General features: G+C 44.1%; 1 protein-coding gene across 2 annotated transcripts in view; it reads right to left on the reverse strand.

Annotated features, from left to right (window-relative positions):
• Nucleotides 1-20,923, reverse strand: part of LOC133240557 (anthrax toxin receptor-like) — a 41,902-nt gene extending 20,979 nt beyond the window's left edge. For both annotated transcript variants that reach the window (XM_061405596.1, XM_061405597.1), the window contains exons 1-9: nt 20,431-20,923; nt 8,178-8,249; nt 6,394-6,465; nt 3,484-3,565; nt 3,357-3,390; nt 2,158-2,237; nt 2,012-2,080; nt 1,622-1,699; nt 1,471-1,531 (exon numbers count right to left, since the gene is read on the reverse strand). In XM_061405596.1, coding sequence (XP_061261580.1) covers nt 1,471-1,531; nt 1,622-1,699; nt 2,012-2,080; nt 2,158-2,237; nt 3,357-3,390; nt 3,484-3,565; nt 6,394-6,465; nt 8,178-8,249; nt 20,431-20,693 — 811 coding nt within the window. In that variant the 5' untranslated portion in view covers nt 20,694-20,923. The remainder of the gene's footprint in view (nt 1-1,470; nt 1,532-1,621; nt 1,700-2,011; nt 2,081-2,157; nt 2,238-3,356; nt 3,391-3,483; nt 3,566-6,393; nt 6,466-8,177; nt 8,250-20,430) is intronic.
• Between the last annotated feature and the right edge of the window lie 390 nt (nt 20,924-21,313).

Here is a 21,313-nt window from a genome sequence, read left to right on the forward strand (position 1 = left end):
GGAACCCACAGATGGCTCAGCTGCAGAGGCTTTCATTCTGGGTGCTCTCTGGCCACTTCCCCTCCCCATCCTGGACTCAGCAGAGGGGTGGGGTCAGCACCAGGGCTCAGCGATGGAAGCCTTAGTACCAGCTCCTGTTGGTGAGGGCCACCAGCTTCTAGATCCCGTGCCAGTAACTGTGCCCCCACTGCATCTATGTCTCATTGCATGGGCATTGGTATTTCTGCTTCTTGGAGATGAAGCTCAAAGTGGCAGATACTCAGCAATTTGCCCCGGTTCTCTGTCAATGAGCAGCAAGAGCTCAGATATGAGCAGTGCTCTGTCTGACCACAGCCTTGTGCGCTGTGGTCTTGCAGTTCAGAGCGCCACAGCCAGGACCGGCCTCCTGGGTCTGTATCTAGATGCGTCCAGCTGGGTGCTGTCACCAGTGGGAACGTGTGCTTACTCACCCACCTCAGCTCTACAAATCCCAGTGGTGTGGATGCACAGACTTGCACACACAGAGCTCACTCAGAGAGAGGGCTTCTAACAGAAACTCGACTGCACAGGATCCTCCCCACACTGATGCAGGGACCCTCCCGTGGAAGAGAGGGCATCCTTGTCAAGTTCCAGATCTCAGGGAGAGGCAGTCCTCATTGAATCACTGGGTGTAGTATCAGCTGTGAAAATTTGCATAGATGTCTTTATCAGGTTGCTCCTGTTATGATGCTGAACTTGAACTGTGTCCAGCTGTTTGCTTCTCCACTGAAATAATCGTTTCCTTTCTCCATTTTGCTGATGTGATACATTATATTGTCCTTTCTCCATTTTGCTGACGTGATACATTATATTGAAATTTCAAACACTAGATCAGACTTACATTTCTGGGGATTATATTAGGTGATCCCTAATTATTTTTGATGTATTGCCCTTTCTGTGTATTGCTGCATTTCATTTGCTAGTGTTATGTTCAGGGTTTAACACTTATCTTTTCTTAGTTTTTAATGATAATTTTAGATTTGAGTTTGAGAAAGTAATTAGGCTAAACTTCCTGTGGCAATCGTATCCCAATACATGTATATCAAGTCATTTTGTGTTATACTTTAAATTTATACAAGGCAGTATGTTAATTGTTTCTCAAAACTGGAAGTAAAGGTAATACATACAATAATCACACCACAACCTCTGACAGACGTGCCTCACACAAAAACAGGCCCAATCACATGGCTGAAGCATTCTCAGCCCCTCATATATGCACACACACGGCACACGCTCAGACATTACACTCATGCACGCCACATGCACAGCATATATTTACTCCATTCAAAACACACAATATACTTCCTTTCACCCCCAACACACACTTCACACTCATCCAAACACACTCAGAGCCTATCCTCATACCACTCAAAGGTGCAGACACACTCAGGCACATTCATACCACACACACAGAAATGCCTTTCTGTCTAGAACAGTGACTCCAGCACATACCTCCCACACAAGCATAGAATGTGTCCTTGCCCATAACTTGCTTACAGGAATTTCCCACAATCTGGAACAGAAGGACAGGGTCAAGGAGAGAGATAGGTGTGAGCATGGTGGGAAGCCACCCAGCCCCCTTCTCAAATTTAGCCACACTCACTGATCTAATAAAGCCTTCATCGATGTTGGATTCATCCACATGGTACACCTGTCTCTTTCCCTGTACAATTTGCAGCAGCTAAAAGGGAGAGAAGATGGCTTGGTAAATAGTGAGTGTTGAGGACACAGCAAGTCCTGTCCTAGGAGAGAGACCCTCACCTCCTGCCCACGTTGGACTTCAAGGGCCACACCCGGGCATCAGCCAGCAGCCCACCCACAGGGATGTGTAAAGCTTCTCCACCCGCACCTCTGGTGTGTAAGTTTATACGACACTTGCCATTCATCTGCTGTGGCTACCTGTTGTTGAAACACTTGGGGCCCTTTGGTTGCCTTTCCCAAAGCTTTCCCCAGCTGGACTCAAGAGTGGCACTTGGTCACTGTTCTAAGTTACCTGGTCTCTCTTATAGTCTTTTATACCCATTGCATAAATCGTGGTCTTCATACTCCGAGCCTTGTTAGCCTAAGAGGAAGAAGGTTTTGAGTATAAAACACCCAAATACATGGACCACAAAGCAGGTAACGATGAATGGGACTCACTTCACCCTTAGAATCCTGTAACGTCGCTGGCAGCAGTGGCCCAGCAGTCACAGTGAATATCAGGCTGGAAGCATTCTTGTCTGCAGAAGAAGCAGGGAGTGGGCTGGTCAGCAAGGTACCTGGAGTGACTTGCCTCAGCCTGTCAAACCTGCAGCACAGATCCTGGATCACCTTCTCCTGGGGAGGGGCCACCCTGACCCCAGAACTGTCACCCAGAGCGCCTGGAGGGTCAGAGGACTTAGGCCAGAACCCATTTGACAGATAAGGAGCCTGAGACTGGCTCAGAGCTCTTCCTAATGGACCCTCACTAGGGCAAGGTGGCACAGCCTTTGCCCTGAAAGGGAGCTGCAGCTACTTCCCTGGCAAGGACAAGCCTCTCAGCTGAGCTCAGGGAGGAGCAGCCAGACTGACTGCCAGAGGCTTGGGCAGCAGCCCCGCCCAGCTCCCTGCCTTCCCAGCAGCCTGTGCTTCCTTCCTGATGAGGCCGCAGCCCTACAGTCTACATGCCAGTGGTTCTGGGCCGAGCACAGCCTTTCCCACTGTTGGAAACACGGTCACAGGACGAGAGTCAACCACAGGGGAGAGGCTGAAGGGGCAGAGCCGGGGCCGTGGTGGACAGAGTGTGGGCAGGCAGGGGCACCAAGGCCTTGCTCCCCAAACTGAACTCTATTTACTCACTCACTGTCCCTGGAATTTCTCTTTTCTTTTTCATGCAGCCCAACTGTAGGGCAAGCAATGATATCTAGTAAGAACCAGGAATGTGGGCTTCACTGGTGGCTCAGACGGTAAAGCATCTGCCTGCAGTGCGTGAGACATGGGTTCGATCCCTGGGTCAGAAGATCCCTTGGAGAATGGAATAGCAACCCACTCCAGTATTCTTGCCTGGAGAATTCCAGGGACAGAGGAGCCTTGCAAGCTACAGTCTATGGGGTCTCAAAGAGTCAGACGTGACTGAGTGACACACACACACACACGAACTAGGAATGTAAAGCATAATCCCATGTGATTCTCAGGAACATCCCTGGGAGAGCTTTTCATCCTTATGGCAGGGAGGAGGAACCTGCAGCACAGAGAGGGCAAGGAATTCGCTCCAAGAGTTAGCGCTAGGAGCTGGCCAAGGAGGGTGTGCACCAGCCCTCGCTGAGGCCTGGACCTGGCTCTGTCCCCCCTGAGCACAGTGACGTCAGCGGGCAACTTACTATTGGAGTAAACGCTTTCAATCTGCTCATTTGCCTGCAACAAAATTTGGGGGAAGGCAGTGAGAAGACACAATAATATTCCAAGAATTCGATAAAGCAGAATAAATTCTCAGAGCTGTCTTTGTACCTTTTTCAATCCTTCCTGCATGTTTGTGGCTCCTGAAGGCACTATATTCTGAAGTCTTTTAAGACCGTCCTGTATTTCTGTTCTAAAAACATATCGGAAAAGAGGGTAGAGGGGGAATGGAGGTTAATGGCTACAAACAGCCCCAGCTGCCCTGGCACCATTCTGCCCTGTGCAGACCTGCCTGGACCGGAGAGGACACAGTGATCCTCTCATGACCCTTCTGCCCGTGTCTTTGACACCGAGAGAGCTAACCCTAACCCTTCCTCGTCCACCACTCAGTGAGCGTGGAGGATGCTGCTTTTCTGTCCCATAAGTAGGTCCTGACTTTCAATGTGCTCATCCCTGTCTCAGGCTTCCAGACCTCAGGGGACTCAGCAAGGGCCCTGCCTTGACCGTCCATGGTGAGAGGGGAGCACCCACGGATGCGCACCTGTGGATCCGGCACCCCCAACATGACTGGTGGTACTGTAGGCACCCAAGAGGTCCCTGGTGAGGGCACATTATCCTCCAACAAGCAAAGTTGAGTTCGGAGAAGTCACTCTGCTGATGTTCCTGCCCTGTCTCCTGCTCCCTTGCTACAGACCCCTGAGGTGGGCTTGGTCCCTTCCAGCCACTTCCCTCGTTGGATCGGTGCTAAAGGAAGTAGTCAGGCTGCTCCATTAGAGTCTAGGGCTCCTGGGCTTCATACGCTTCTGAAGAAATAGACCAAAAGCTGGAAAAGAGGCCTGAGGGCTGTGCCCAGGGGCGGAAACACAGTGACTCCAGGCTGCCATGATGACGGCATGTCATCTTCTGCTAAAGCAGGTCAGAGGGCATGGGACGGGACACACTGAGCTGGGGCTTAGGTTCAGGCTTATCCAGTGCGATGGGCTGAGCTGTCACAGCAGGTCTAATGAGTACGTGGTCCCTGAAGGCTGCTCACGTGCAGTGAAATATGAGAGCCCCAGACCTGCTCAACCTAGCCCATGAGAAGAGGAGACCTGGGACCCATTGCCAGGGCAGGCCAAAGCAGGCCTTGCCTAGTTGAGCAGAACCACACATCTTGGCACTTTCTGGAAGATTTCAATTTTGTTGTTTGAACCACAAAAATATTCTGGAACTCTCTGTACTCACAGCCTCCTGCCCAGGACCCACATCATCAGGCAAAGTTCTTGCCTGAGTAGCTCTCCCTACTGCTGCCCTTCCAGCTTTTCTCATACCATGACGCCAGGCTCCTAGTACCCTCAGCAATCCCTCCTGCTCTTAAAGTACCCCTCTCACACGACAGGAGCTCCTGCACCTCTTCCCAGTTCTCACCCACCCCCACCAGTATGCCTGAGGCTTCCTAGCCCCATGCTGTCTGGCTTCTCCAGCACCAGAGCAAGGCCTGTGTGGATGGTGCCCTCTCAGCTTGCTCACCCCAGTAGATAGGGATCAGAGAGCACCAGCCCTGGTCCCAGTCCTGCCCCACATTCTTTGCAGACCCATCAGAGATGCACCTCTTACTAGGCTTCCTGAGTCACTCTGGACTCACCTTGTACAGAAAGACCCACCCCAGCCCTCTGCCACATCCTCCTAAATGCCTAGGCAGCTTTGGAAATGCCCAATCTCAGGTTGAGACCAGCTCCCACCAAGATTCTGCCAGGCCCTGTGCTGGAAGCATGAAGGTCATGGTTGATTTTGATATGTCTTAGGTGTATCCTGGACTACACACAGGATTTCAAGTATTTCCCACTCCCTTGAGTCCCATTCTTTCTCCTGAACCCACAGTCTTGGAAGACTTCCCCTCCTTTATTCTCCAGAGAAGACTGGGGATGCCTTCCAAGAGCCTCAAGAAAGCTCTCTTCATCCAGGCCTTGAGCTCCGTAACCTAGAAGAGTCAATGATCTTTCTCTCCACCACGGGCAACTCCTCTCCCAGAAGCCCACGTCAAGCCCCTGCTACTTCTCTCTCCTCCACCTGTGAGTCTGCCCCCATGAACTTGCCTTCTTTCACCTCACGCCCACTCCAGTATCTCTTCTAAGCTTGAAACACACACATGAAGAAAACTATGCCTTCCCCAGCTCACAGTAGGAAGCCCAAGCCCTGCTTCTTCTGGGAGCCAGGCATGTCTCCACGCGCTGGCACCCCCATACTCTGTCCCCGGCATCCTTGCTGCTGCAGCTCATCTGCTACTCCAACTTCTCTACAAGGTCCTGAGCAGGGACTGTGTCTAAATCTTGGAGGCATCCAGTCGCAAATGTCCTCAACCTATCTTTGGTGCTTCACTCACTCTGAATTAGGTTCCAGCTTTTGTGTCCTTGAAATTCTTAACATAACAGCTACTCAGAAGCACCACTCCTTCCTACCTCCATGCTTTTTGGCACACACCTGGGTCTGCCTCTGGAACTGCAGTCTAGTCTGGTGTTCAGAACCACATTCATGAGGCCATCTGTCTCAAGCCCACCAGGAGCAAGCTCCCCTCCACTGAATCCTCTAGCACTTCAACACGGCCCATCCCCTATCCCTTAGGTACGACCATCTCTCCTCACCCTCACTGACCCAGAGCAGAGATCAGTACAAGCGCAGGTGCACAATACAGGCCAGAGTTCATAAAAGGTCTGCACACCTGTTCAGCCAGTTCAAGGAAATCCTCACAGTGAGCCGAATGTGAGAAAATGGAAGTGTGTGGAGAGGACCAGACTAGTGGAGGGCAGGGCCTAGAGGGGTGGAGGTGGTCGAGCAGCACTGGGGTCTCCCAGTCCCAGTGCAGCCAGAGATCAGTGGGAGCCAAGGCTGCAGGTCCGAGTGATCAGTGAGGGGAGCCCAGGATGGCCCAGCCTGCACACAGTGGGTCCTCGTTGGGTCACCGAGAGCCCCAGTGTTTTTTTTTTTTTTTTTTCTGTGACATCACGCACTAGACTTGCATTAGTGGATTAAATCAGCCCTTACCTGTCTGAGGTGAGGCTCATGACCGTGCTGCCCTGTGCAGCATAGGTGATGAAGGACATGCGCAGTTTGGGGCTGTGGAAGGAACACGCACGTGAGCTCAAAATGATGCCAGTGAGCAGCCAGGAGAGGGATGGCTGACAGTTTCCCTGCTCCATAACCCAGCTCTCCTGTTTAGGCTCTGTTTCTCAAACACTGAAAATTCCCATTCCTTGTGTAAAAGGTTGGGAGCCCTGTGAGACGTGCGATCTTGCTGAAAGTGATCACTGGGATGGCATCCTGGTCCATTTCTATATGCCCAACACTCCCAATGTCTCTCTCTCTCTCTTTCTCTCACACACACACACACACAGACTTCCCTGGTGTTCCAGTGGTTAAGAGTTCACCTGCCAATTCAGGGGACACAGGTTCACTTTCTGCTCTGGGAAGATTCCCATGCCACGTGGCAACTAGGCCCATGCAAACCAAAGAAGCTTGCATGCCTAAAGCCTGTGCTGCACAAGAGAAGAAGCCACTGCAATGAGAAGCCTGCACACGGCAGCAAAGAGTCCTTCATCGCCTTCTCTACACAGTTCAACACTGTCGCGAAGCTCAACTCAGACAGCCAAGTGCTGCGTTAATCCTCTAAAGCAAGCCTGGTGGGCAGTGTCACAGGAAAAAAGAGTAGCCCCCACTCACTGCGACTAGAGGAAGTCTGCATGCAGCAACAAAGAACCAGTGAAGCCAAAGATAAGTAAACAACTAAACACATAAATAAATTTAAAAAATCATTAACACGCACACGAGGACACACACAGAGGCATATGCACACGTTCCCTGCCCACATAAAGGTGGCACGTGGAGAGGCGTGAAGGCCTCTCCACTGGCCTCTCCTCTAACGTGAAATCCTTTGGATCTTCCCACACTTCCTTCCTCTCCTGTCTTCCCTGTCCACCTCTTATCTCAGGGAAGTTGTTCTCTCAGCAGTATCTCTCATATACATCCTTCTTCCCCGCACTGTTTTCTGGTCCATTGACCTTCATTCTCTTCTTGCAAAATTGCTATAATAGGTCCCTAGCTGGGTTCCCCACTTCTGGTTCGTGTTCCACCTCATTTAACTTATAATTATCAGATTTTTCTCCTGGAACACAACCTTAACCATGTCAGGCACCCTACCCTCTGGCCCCAACTCTAGGATAATCTACAGCTCCCTATTGCTCACAGCAGGAAATCCAAGCCCCAGGGCCTGGTATTATGAGCCCCATGGACTTGGCCTCACACTGTTCTGTCCAGACTGTTCTATTAGCCTTCCCCTGAGTTAGCCCTGCTTTCCAGCCTAACAGATCACTCACTGCACAAGAAATTTCCTTCATGGTTCTTATTAATCTGTCTTCTTGTCCTTCAAGGCCTAGTGCAAAATTCCATATCCTCTAGGAAGTCATCCTTGCCTTCTTTCCCCCTCTAAGAGTACTTGCTTTTTTCCCTTAATTTCGAATAAGTCCTTGAACCTTTGCTTTCAGCACTTGGCACCATTTAACTCAGCATTTAGCTGTATGTTACTGGTCTGCCCACTTCCTAGTCTGTGAGGTCTTCAGGCACAGACTGCGTTCCTCTACAGTGTAATCTCACTTCCAGGTAAGGGTCAAGAAAGCTGCCAAGATCCAATGGAACCAACGTAGCGTCTTTCTTTCTGCTTCAGGACACTGTCCTGGGCTCTGGGCACTGTGCTCCTGGCCTGAGGGACTTCCATGCCCACCACCTCTGAACAGCTGTGTACTCTGCCAGGCAGAGCAAAACAGCAGCCGTACTTTGTGTATTTCTTCACCATCTTTTGCACTAACTGGTGAATGTCCTTCCAGGAGCTGCCCATGCTGTCCGACCTAAAAACAAAGAAGACCTGATTAAGAGGGATGAGGCACCTCCTTTCGGAGGGCAGATTGTCTGCCTCTCCAGTTTCCAGCAGACTCTTTAGCAACCCTTCCCCACCCCGTGTAGCTGAAGGCCGTCATACTCCCTTAGCAACCACACTGGGTCACCCTGGTGGTGACTTTCACCAGCGTGAGTGGTGGGGAAGGTGACCAGCCTGACTCATGTGCTTGGGGATTCGGGACTCTGGGTGGGAACGAGGTTGGCTGACACTCAAGGAATAAGGGAGGATACAGTGGTTGAAGAAGCCCGAGCAATTCTAGTACATTTGCTCTCCTGGGCCCCCAGGTTTGACCCAACAATAAGAGCTCTGGCCTCAGGCAGGAGAAAGATGTGCTACTCAAACCACTTTATTTTACTACTTTCTTATCAGCCTGCAAAGCTGAGCCATTCTGGACACTGAAGATCTTTCCTGGGAACTCTCATGGGGAGGAGCTGAACTAGGGCCAAGATTCTGCAGTCCTAGCATCGTGGTGCCACACCATCAGGGAGAGCTGCAGGACTTTCCTACCCCACTTCCAGTTTCTCACTGCCATTAGCTCTGACTTTGGTACCTGAATGGAGAATGGGGAGGCTAGAGGGCCTAACGACTCTTTCTGTTCAGATGGGAGGAACGTCAATGTGCCCTGCAGACCAGGGCTCAAATGTCCTTGCAGTCCCACACCTCTGCAGGCTGCACTCCCGGGCTATGGAAGGCAAATGTGGGTCTCTCTAGCTAAGTGTTTTGTCATGGTTCTGCACATGGTAGGTATGAAAGGCTAGTACCCTGTCATGGGCTCTTCCCCAGTGAATGTTGGCCCATGTCTTTTATAAGGCATGTGAGTCAGAAAAACCAACCAGGAGTTCAACCTTTCACCTCAAGAGATCACCATGAGCCTAGACATCCTGAATATCATATGTATATGTGATTTTCTCCATTCACTTTCACAGACCTAAGAGCATCCTTCTTTTCTCTACCATTCCTTCTGCCTCCTCTTGGTTACGTCTAGAACTGTCAGGAGGTGGTAAGGAAGCTAAAGATAGAGACTCTAACAGTTTCAGAATTATCATTCATGGAACATGTATCAGAAACTTTTCAAGCATCATTCACAATTCCAAAACAATTCTGTTATATCAGCATTATAAGCAAGATGATTCAGTTGTAAAAAGATTATTATAACTTTAACATATTAGCTAAAGTCCATATAATCATGAAGAAAATATCTATAATAGAATATGCACAAAAAAGTAAGAAAAACAAAACCTGTCACTACAAAAAAAACTCTAGTGAACATATGCGTAAGCAGAAATGTTGACTATAAGGGACAAAAAAGCTAGAAGGCGAACAAAAACGAGCTGCAAAATGGCAGACGTCCTTCCATGCAGCAATTACTTCAAATGTAAATGAATTTAAATTTCCAGACAAACTTCATAGATCGGCAGGATGGATTTACAAAAATTGACATCAAGGAGAGAAGGGCCTGGTGGGACGGACTGGGAGATTGGGACTGACGCATCTACACTACATGTATAAAATAGGTAACTAACGAGAGCTGACTGTATGGCACAGAGAACGCTATTCTGTGCTCTGTGATGATGTAGATGGGGAGGAAACCCCAAAAGAGGGTGTATATAAATACATGTCTGTGTATAGCCGATTCACTTTGCTCTGCAGGGGACTCTAACACAACGTTGTAAAGCAGCTCTACTCCAACTTTTAAAAAAGGCCTGTGTGTACGTGTCTACAGGAGACTTACTTTTGCGTAGGGACACGCATATTTGAAAAGGAAAGAGGCTCAATATTCCATGTTGAAAGAAACGCAAGGAGAGATGGTGTGACTATATTAGATGAAGTAGATTTTAAGTAAAAAACTGTTGAAGAAGGAAATATAGTTATTACTTAATTTGTTAAAATGATTTCACCAGTAATCAATTAAGTGGAAATAAGAGCATGAACAAAACATCATTTTTACATATTAAATTTCAGAGAGACAGATGGATAGATGTCCATATGCTGGTAAAGTTTAGGTGAATCTAGAAAGCTCTTCTATTGTTGGAGAAAGGATTATTTTGCCTTTGCAAAATAACTAGCATAACACATTGAATTGTAAAAATTAAGAAACGTAGATAATCCTATTTTTGAAGATTTATCCTAAAGGAAAGAAAAAGGAGGATAAAAATATCTTATCTGAAAAGTTGTCCATTTCCAATATCATTTTTGATACTGAAAAAATTTACATGTCAAATAGTAGCTGGAGGCTGACAGACACAGAGCACAGATTTGTGTTCCCAAGGTGTGGGGATAGGGGGGAGTTGGGGATTAGCAGATACAAAGATTATATATAGAATGGAAAACCAACAAGATCCTCCTGTACAGCACAGAAAAATATATTTAATATCCCATGATAAACCACAGTGGAAAAGAATATGAAGAAGAATGTATGTTTGTACAACTGAATCATTTGATTGTACAACAGAAATTAACATAACATGGTAAATCGGCTATGGTTCAATTAAAATAAGTTTTAGGAAGGCAGAGAAGGGCATTACATATTCATAAAAGGGCTAATTTAACAAGAAAATATAACAATTTTTTAAACAAGCACCTAATACTAGAACACCAAAAATTTATGAGGCAACTGTAAGAATTTAAGAGAGAAATAGATTTACAATAAAGATTGGAGACATCAATACCAAATTTTCAATAACGATAGAAGAACTAGACAAAACATAAGGAAATAGAGAAATAAGGGAAACAGAACATGAACAACACTATAAACCAAATGTACTTAACAAATTTGCACAGAATACTCTAACTAATAACAACAGAAGGCAGACTTCCCCCCAAGTGCACATGGAATATTCTCTTCAGTAGATCATATGTTAGGTCATAATGTAAGTTCAAACAAATTCTAAAGATGGAAATTGTCTAAATGTTTTTTCCAAGCACAAATGAAGTGAGAATCAATAGTAGAAAGAAACATGAAGAAATGGGAAATGTATGGATATTAAAGAGTACAGTTTTAAACAAATAAAATTGATCAAAGAAGAAGTCACAAGAGAAATTTAAGAATACCATAAATCAAACGAAAATGAAAAATCAACATATCAAAGCATTTGGGGTGCAGTAAAAGTAGTGCCAAGAGGGAAAAGTTATGGCTATAAACAATCCTATTCTGATTATAGGTTGATTTAAAAAAAAACAGAACTCAGATTACTAAAATCAAAACATGAAACACTACTACTGATTACATAAAAATAAAAGGATTATAAGGTAATACTATGAATATTTCTATTCAAAAAATTTGATAACCTAAACAAAATGGGCAAATTACTAGAAATATACAATCCACCAAAATCCAATCATGAAAAATATGAATAGGTCAATAATTAGTGAAAAGACTGAATCATGAATAGAAAAATACCCCAACAATAGTGGCCAAGGACTAGATGATTTCAAGGGTGAATTTTACCAAACTTTTCAAGAACAGTCAACAACTCTTTCTAAACTCTTCAAAAAACTGAAGATGAGGGAACACTTCCAGATTCACTCTATGAGGGCTGTATCACATGATGCCAAAGCCAAACACTGCAAGTGCACAATACCAGTCGTCCTTCATGGACTGATGCATTAATCCTCAAGGAAATACCAGGAAACTGAATCCAGCAGAATATTAAAATGTTTACACACTGTGACCAAGTAGGATTTCTACAATTCAAAAATGGTTCTGCATATAAAAATCATATAAATGTAACATCCCACATTAATCAAATGAAGAAACCAAAATACATGATCATCTCAATTCAAGTAGGAAAAGAGTATGATAAAATCCAACACTCTTTCTTGATAAAAAACACTCAAATTAGGAATAGAGAAAACTCCCCAACATGACAAAAGCTATATATGAAAAGTGTAAAACCATCACATCCTGGCCAAAGATGAGAAGCTTTGACCCTGAAATCAAGAGCAACATATGAATGCCACTTGTGTTAATTCTATGTAATATAGCATCGGAAGTCCTAGCTAGAAAAGCAAGAAAAAGAAATAGAAATTATACAGATTGAAAAAGGAGATGTGAAAGTGCTTCTCTTCTTGGATAATATGATCTTATGTGTAAAAACTCTCAAAGATTCAACTAAAAAATCTGTTAGTTAATAAAAAATATCATCAAAGTTTCAGTATACAAAATCAAACTACAAAAATCATTGCATTTCTATATAATAGCAATTAACATTCCAAAAAATAAATAAATTCAATTCCATTTGAAATAGCATCTAACAGAAACAAAATTTAACCAAGAAGACAAAAGATTTGTACACAAAAACTATAACACATTGCTGAAAGAAATTCAAGAAGATAAATCATTGGAAAGAAATGGGCTGGAGACAATATTGTTAAGCTGAAATTACTAATAAGGCTACCTACAGATCCAGTGAAATCTCTACCAAAATCTCAGTAGCCTTTTTTTTACTGAAATTAAACAAGGCATTCTAAAATGCATATGAATCTCAGAAGGCCTTCAAGGAGTTAGAAAAGTCTTGAAAAAGAAGAACATAAGAGGAGTACTCACATTTCTGGTTTTGAAATTTATTACAAATCTACAGTGATCATAATAGTGGTAATGCCATAAGAACAGACATACAGAACAAAAGACTAGAACAGAGTTTCCAGTAACAAATCTTTGTAAATGCGGCCAATGATTTTGGAAAGGGTGCCAAGAGCATGTAATGTGGGAAAGGAGAGTATTTTCAGTATTTCTACATATTTTTACTGGATGTCCATATGCAAAAGAGTGCACCTGAACTCTTACCTTGCACATATGCAAAATATATTTCAAGAAGGATCAAAGACCTAAATGTAAGAAGGCCTAAAACTAAAGGCACACCTTGGAGATACTACGGGTTCTGTTCCAGACCACTGAAATAAAGCAAATATTGCAAAAAAAGTGAGTCACACGAATTTTGATTTCCTGGAGCATATAAAAGTTATGTTTATACTTTACTGTAATCTGTTACATGTTCTATTACAACCTATTACATGTTCTATTTCAACCTAGACAGCGTATTAAAAAACAGAGACATTAATTTACCAACAAAGATCTGTCTAGTAAAAGCTATGGTTTTTCCAGTGGTCACATATGGCTATGAGAGTTGGACTATAAAGAAAGCTAAGCGCCAAAGAATTGATGCTTTTGAACTGTGGTGTTGGAGGCTCTTGAGAGTCCCTTGGACTGCAAGGAGATTCAACCAGTTAATCCTAGAGGAAATCAGTCCTGAATATTCATTGGAAGGACTGATGTTGAAGCTGAAACTCCAGTACTTTGGCCCCCTGATGCGAAGAGCTGACTCATTTGAAAAGACCCTGATGCTGGGAAAGACTGAAGGCAGGAGGAGAAGGGGATGACAGAGGATGAGATGGTTGGATAGCATCACCGACGTGATAGACATGAGTTTGAGCAAACTCTGTGAGTTGGTGATGGACAGGGAGGCCTGGCATGCTGCAGTCCATGGGGTTGCAAGGAGTCGGACATGACTGAGCAACTCAACTGAATTGATTACATGTTTAATAGCATTATATCTAAAAACAATGTACATACCAGAATTAAAATATAATGTTGTTAGGAAAACTGAGTCAATAAATTTGCTCAATGAAAAATTGCCAAAAAACCCTCAACTTGTAAAAAAAAAAAAATGTGGCATCTGTGAAGAGCAACAAAGCAAAGCACAATAAGAAGAGGTATGCCCGTATTAAACTCCTAGATGAAAACACAGGGTAAAGCTTCATGACATTAGATTGGTAGTGGTTATTTTTTTAGATCTGACAGTAAAAGCACAGTGAACAAAAGATATAAATAGATAAACCAAGTCAAAGCTCATGAAAATTTAAAACTGCTGTGCAAAGGATACTATTAATCAAGTGAAAAGATAATCCACAGAATGAGATAGAATACTCACAAATTGTATCTCGTAAAGAATTGATGTCCAGATATATAAAGAACACCTACAGCTCAAGAATAATAACAACAAAATCCCAAGGGACCCAATTCAAAAAATGGGCAAAAGATTTGAATAGATGTGTCTCCAAAGAACATATAAAAATGGTCAGTTATCAAGTACACAGAGATGCTCAGCATTACTGGTCATTAGGAAAAGCAAACAAAACCACAAGATGCCACTTCACACTCACTGGGATGGCTGTTACCAAAAGAAAACAACACACAACTTGAAAAATAAGTGTTGGAGATCCCCAGAGTGAAAACAACCCATGCACTTATCAACAGATGGACAAATAAAGTAAATACATGTACACACAATGGGATATTATTCAGCCACGTAAAGGAACGAAATTCTGACACATGTTACGACACGGATGGACCTCAGAAACATTTTGCTAATGGAATAAATGAGAGTCAATAGGCCAGTTACTGTATCAACCCATGTATATGTGTATCTTAGACAAATTCACAGATACAGAAAATAAAACATGGATTACCAGGAACTGGGGCAAAAGGGGGTGTTTAAAAATATGTACAGTTTTCTAGGAATAAAACTACCACAGAATCCAGCAATCCCACTACTGGGCACATACCCCCAAGAAAACCATAATTCAAAAAGACACATGTACCCCAGTGTTCTTGCAGCACTATTTACAACAGCCAGGACATGGGAGCAACCTGGATGTCTATCGACAGATGACTGGATAAAGAAGTTGTGGTACGTACCCACAGTGAAATGTTACTCAGTCATAAAAAGGAATGCTTTTAGTCAGTTCTAGCAAGGGGGGTGAACCTAGAACCTGTTGTACAGAATGAAGAAAGAGAAAACCAAATATCATATATTAATGCACACATATGGAATCTAGACAAGTAGTATGATGAACCTATTTGCAGGGTAGGAATAGAGACACAAGCGTAGGGAACAGGCCTGTAGACACATGGGGGAAGGAGAGGGTGGGATGAACTGAGAGTGTAGCGTTGAAACACGTATATTACCATGTGTAAAACAGCTCGGGGAAAGCTGCTGTGTACCACAGGGAGCTCAGCGTGGTACTCTGTGACGATCTAGACGGGAGGGATAGGGTTGGGGGGAGGGGGGAGGTTCAAGCGGGAGGGGACGTGTGTATACTTATGGCTGATTCACGTTGTTATATGGCAGAAATCAACACAACATTCTAAAGCAAATATTCCCCAATTAAAAAAAAAATAGGAAGGCTCAGAAAAAGGGATTCCAAGAAAGCTAAGGCCAGGGGGGTTTATGTGACTGTACTATATCTTAAGCAAGGTTCTGCCCCAGAGAGTTGGCCTTCAAACAGATGGTGATTGTCCTGGTGTCTCTGTGCCTGACAGAATGATTCCGGGGATGCGTTTTTCTGGATGCTGTTAACTTTCCATTTATACCTGATGAATATGTGATGGAACAATGAGCCAGGCAGCATGAGGCGCTGCCTCAAGGACTGACTCATTTCTACTTATTTGGTCTTCCTCTGCTAGAGGCATGCTCATCACATGGAGATGCAAAAAAAGTGGAAAATGAGGATGAAAATAATGGAAAAGTCTTTTCTTCGATTCTTTTTTCTTAAAATACAGGTGGAATTCTGGGTATAGACCCAAAGAAAATAAAACGAGGATCTGGAAGAGATATGTATGTCTGCTCTCATGCTCATTTTAACATTATTTGCAATAGTCACGATATGGAAACAATCTAAGTGCCCAGTAACAGATAAAGAATACATGATACACACACACAATAGGATATTATTCAGTCTTTAAAAAGAAATAAATTTTTGCCTTTTGTGTCAACACAAATTGACACAAATGTTAAAGACATTACCTTAAGTAAATAAGCCATGCACAGAAGACAAATATTATACAATTTCTCTTTTTTTGTGTGTGTGTGGAATCTCAAATAGGCAAACTCAGAAGTATAAAGGAGAATGGTGACTGCCAGGGACTTGGGGGAAGAGGGTTTGGGGAGATATTTGTCAAGGGCAAGGAAGAGAGCTAAGTTAAATGTGAAAAAAATGTGTACAGTTTCAATATGTGATGATGAAAACGTCTTAGAGGTGAACAGTGGTGATGGTCACACAACACTGTGAATGTACATACAAGGAAAGTTTTCTATTATGTGTATTATATTAAAAAGAGCTTCAAAAAGAACAACAATTACCATGTACCATGCAGCCAGGCAGCCAGGAGTTGGAAGACCCAAGTTTGAATTTCCTCTTAGTCTCTGCAGCATGCTACTTAATTTTTTTGAGGCTCGTTGTTTAGTTGGTAAGCTGAGGCTGACTCTTTTATGACTCCATGGATGTAGCCCACCAGGCTCCTTCTGTCCATGGGATTTCCCAGACAAGAATATTGGAATGGATTGCCATTCCCCGGGGAACTTCCTGATCCAGGGATCAAACCTACATTCTCTGCATTGGCAGGCAGATTCTTGACCATTGAGCCACAAGGAAGCCCTCTGAGGCTCAGTTTTCCCTTAAGTGCTAACCCGCCCGCCTAATGGTGTTGGTTGTGAACTAAAAGAGGAAAAGAGGGGCTGATGCAGTTGATACATAAAGCAAGTAACCAGTGTATAGTCACTAGGTCATCTGAAAACAAAGGAAAAGCTGAAGGGAGTGAGGGTCAGGTAGAAAGCACTGCTGCTGCTGCTGCTGCTGCGTCGCTTCAGTCGTGTCCGACTGTGTGCGACCCCATAGACGGCAGCCCACCAGGCTGCCCTATCCCTGGGATTCTCCAGGCAAGAACACTGGAGTGGGTTGCCATTTCCTTCTCCAATGCATGAAGGTGAAAAGTGAAAGTGAAGTCGCTCAGTCGTATCCAACTCTTAGCGACCCCATGGACTGCAGCCTACCAGGCTCCTCCATCCATGGGATTTTCCAGGCAAGAGTACTGGAGTGGGGTGCCATTGCCTTCTCCGGTAGAAAGCACAGGGATATGAAATACAGAGAAGTGAGAACTTTCAGCCTGGAGCAGGAAGTAATCTTGGGGAACATACAGTATTAAAATAAAAACAAAACAAAGTAGAAAACAAATAATGCACTGTCAGTGGACCTCAGAATCCATTCTATCCAGATGGGGTCATTTTTGAGCTATATAATAATGTTACTGTGGCTCCATGCAAGGAAGTATTATCTAAAACTCAGTTCTCTCTCGAAAAAGAGTGGGCTGGATCTATAGGAAGCGTGACCCTGGTAACTGGGTGCGTGTAAGCAGGCAAAAATGAGTCTTTTTCCTAAAAGGGGACAGGTGAAAATTGGGCTTGATGATCTATGAGGTCCTCACAGTCTAACACATATATTCACTCTAATAGCTGTGAATTCTGAAATCTAAGGAACTAGAGAGAGAAGAAGAATTATCTCCTGCCACCAAATTCACAGCTTGCCCACGCTATTTTCCTATATTCTAAATTTACAAGGTCAGACCACAGAAGCCATGGAGCAGGTATAATACATGGGGCTGCTAGAGCCTTGAGCATTTAGAGAAGAGGTTGCAGGATCCTCCTGAGCAGCAACATCTCCTGAAGAAGAGTCCGGGCACATGAAAAGATGCTCAACATGACTAATCGTTAGAGAAATGCAGTCACACTGGCCAAAATGTCCATCTTCAAAAAGTCTACAGATAACAAATGCTGCAGATGGTGTAGAGAAAAGGGAACCCTGCTACACTGTAGATGGGAATGTGAATTGGTGCAGCTACTACGGAGATTAGCATGGAGGTTCCTTAAAAAACTAAAAATCGAGTTACCATGTGATCCAGATCCCACTCCTAGGCATATATCCAGAAAAGATGAAAATTCTAATTTGAAATGATACATATACCCTAATGTTTATAACAACACTATTTACAGCAGCCAAGACATGGAAGCAACCTGTGTCCACTGACAGTTGAACAGATAAAGAAGATATCACTTATGATATTGCTTACATGTAGAACCTTGAAAATGATTCAGATGAACTTACATAACAGAAACAGTCTCACGGACATAGAAAACAAACTTATGGTTGCCAAAGGGGAAGGGAGGAAGAGGCAATAAATCAGGAGTTTGGGATTAATTTACACATACTACTATATACAAAATAGATAAGCAATAAGGACCTACTGTATAGCACAGGGAATTGTATTCAATATCTTGTAATAATCTATAATGGAAAGAATATGTATGTATTGAATCAGTTTTCTGTAGACTGAAACTCAACAGTGCAAATCAACTATATTTCAATTAAAAATGGAGATCTTTGGACTGTCTGACAAAGAGCTCAGAATAATCTTTTCACTGAAGTGTAGTTGATTTACAATATTGTGTTTCAGGTGTACAGTATAGTGACTTAGTATTTGTGCAGATTATATTTCATTATAAATTATTGCAAGATAATGAGCATAATCCCCTGTAATTTCTTGTTGTTTGTCTATTTTCTATAGAGCAGTTTGTATCTGTTAATCTCATAGCCTTAATTTTCTCTCCCCCATTTCCTCTCCCCTTTGGTAACCACAAGTTTGTTTTCTTTCTGAGTCTGCTCTGTTTTGTATATGCATTCCTTTGTATTATTAAACAATAATACAATAATAATGAAACAATAATAATCTAAACAGATTCCACATGCAACTGATACCATACAATACTGTCTTTCTCTCTTTGACTTAAGTTCACATAGTATAATAATCTCTATCTATGTTGCTGCAAGTGGCATTATTTCATTTTTCATGGCTGAGTAGTAATCACATATGTATTTATATATACATCACACGTCTTCTTAATCCAGTCATCTGTTGATGGGCATTTGGTTTGCTTTCATGCCTTGGCAACTGGAAATTACACTGTTTATAAACAATAAAGTGCATCTATCTTCTCAAATTTATACCCAGGAGTGGAATCTCTGGACTATATGGTAGTTCAATTTTCAATTTTATAAAGAGCCTCAATACTGTTTTTGATAGTGGTTACACCAATTTGCATTACCACCAATAGTGTTCCAGAGTCTCCTTCTCTCCACATCCTCCCCAACATTTTGTAGACTTATTGATGATAGTCATTCTGACAGGGGTGAGATTGTACCTCACTGTGGTTTTGATTTGTATTTCTCTAACAATTAGCAATGCCAAGCATCTTTTCATGTGCCTGTTAGTCATCTACTTGTTTTCTTTGCAAAAATATCTATTCAAGTCTTCTGCCCATTTTTTTTTCAGAAAAGTGACATAATTTTATTATTACAACTTTTATTATTTAACTGCCTGACACAACTCTACAGTGTTTTCCCCTTCCTCTTTTCTCTGAATACTTTTAAAAAATTGAGATAAAATTTATATTTTATATGAAGTCACTGTCGGGCATCTCAGTGTAAAGAATCCTCTTGCCAATGCAGGAGATGCAGGAGACACGAGTTCAATCCTTGGGTTGGGAGGATCCCCTGGAGGAGGAGATGGCAATGCAGGCCAGTATTCTTGCCTGAAACATCCCATGGACAGAGAAGACTGGCAGGCTATGGTTCATGGGGTAATAAAAGAGTTGGACATGACCGAGCACAAAATTTATTTAACATCTAGTTCACCGTTTGAATGGAGAAGGAAACGGCAATCCACCCCAGTATTCTTGCCTGGAAAAACCCATGGACAGAGGAACCTGGCAGGCTATAGTCCATGGGGTTGCAAGAATCGGACACAACTGAGCGACTTCACTTCTACCATTTGAAAGACTACAATTCAGTGGTTTTTAGTGTAGTCACTATGTCATACAACCATCACCACTAATTGTAAAAAATTTCTATCACTGCCCCCAAATCTGTCACTGCTAGCAGTCAATCCCCAACCACCGCCCGCCGCCGCCACCACTCCGCTCTCCGCACCCCGCCCACCACCCGACACGTCTTCCTATCCCCTGGGAGCATTCATCTATTTTCTGTCACTGTGGATTTGCCTATCCTGGACATTTCACATAATTGTATCATACAGTGTGTGTACTTCCGTGTCTGTTGTCTGTCACTCAGCATTCCTTCTGCCTCAGGAACAAGGGAGTCACAGAGGTCTGTCCTTGGGTCTGATCAAGACTGTCCTTGCCTCTTCTTTCTCAGAGCCTTGGACCGTCTCCTGCCATCAGTAAGGTTAATGACAGAGGTGCCTTGAGGGGCACCCGGGGCCAGGTGGGAGGGCCACTCACGCATCCAGGACGAAATAGAGGTTGAAGTCACCATCACAGTCATACAGCTTGTTCGACTTGCTCCTGTGCTGCATGTTGCTGCCATGGAAGCTTATCTCATCTGGGCTGAAGTAGCAATGAACATTTCCCCAGTCTTTGCAGAGGTGTTGGTGGGAATTTGTCCAGTCCAAGGCACTGTGCTGGAGGCCCTCTGCACACATCAGTGGAAGGGGGAGCAACAGCAAAAAGAAGAGCCCAGGCATCCAGGGCCCACCGCTCCTCATTTAACTGGCCACTCCTGAGTTCCCACTTGATCCTAACCACTCCAGGCCACCTCAGGCCGGGGCCGCTATCATCTCTGCTTGCACCCAGGGGCCTTGGCAAGCCCAGTCCTCTAACGATAGTGCACTGTGAGCTTTCCCCAGTACCTGCCCTGAGGGTGAAGAGGCAAAATGGCTGGCCCTGGGGGACAGCCCTTCCCCCACCCCAAGGAGACTGACTTCTCTGTGATGACCCTTATGATGGACAGGAAGGTTGGCATGGTGACTTTGTGACCTGCAGCTCTGCTCATTGTCCTCCTGCTGATAATCCCAGAGGGCAGGCAGAGGATCTTTTGATAAAATGAGGCCTCTGTCTCTCATTCCAAACCCTCTCAAGCAGCCATTAAAATCCCAGAGAAATCCTCCCTTTTTGTCAACTGAAAGAAGGCAGCTGAGGTGGCTTCGATACGGACATCACCATTGGGAGGACGTCCAGAAACTGGGAGCGTAGAGCGTCGCAGTGGTCATTCTTGTGACACAGTTGGTGGAAGGATCCAGAAGGGGAAGAAGGTCTTGCAGGAGAGTCAAAGTTCCTTGTGAATGAAGGACACGCCAGTTATCTTCTGCTGTTTAATAAACCACCC

This window comes from Bos javanicus, chromosome 28 (genome assembly GCF_032452875.1).
Source record: "Bos javanicus breed banteng chromosome 28, ARS-OSU_banteng_1.0, whole genome shotgun sequence".
Lineage (NCBI taxonomy): Eukaryota > Metazoa > Chordata > Mammalia > Artiodactyla > Bovidae > Bos > Bos javanicus.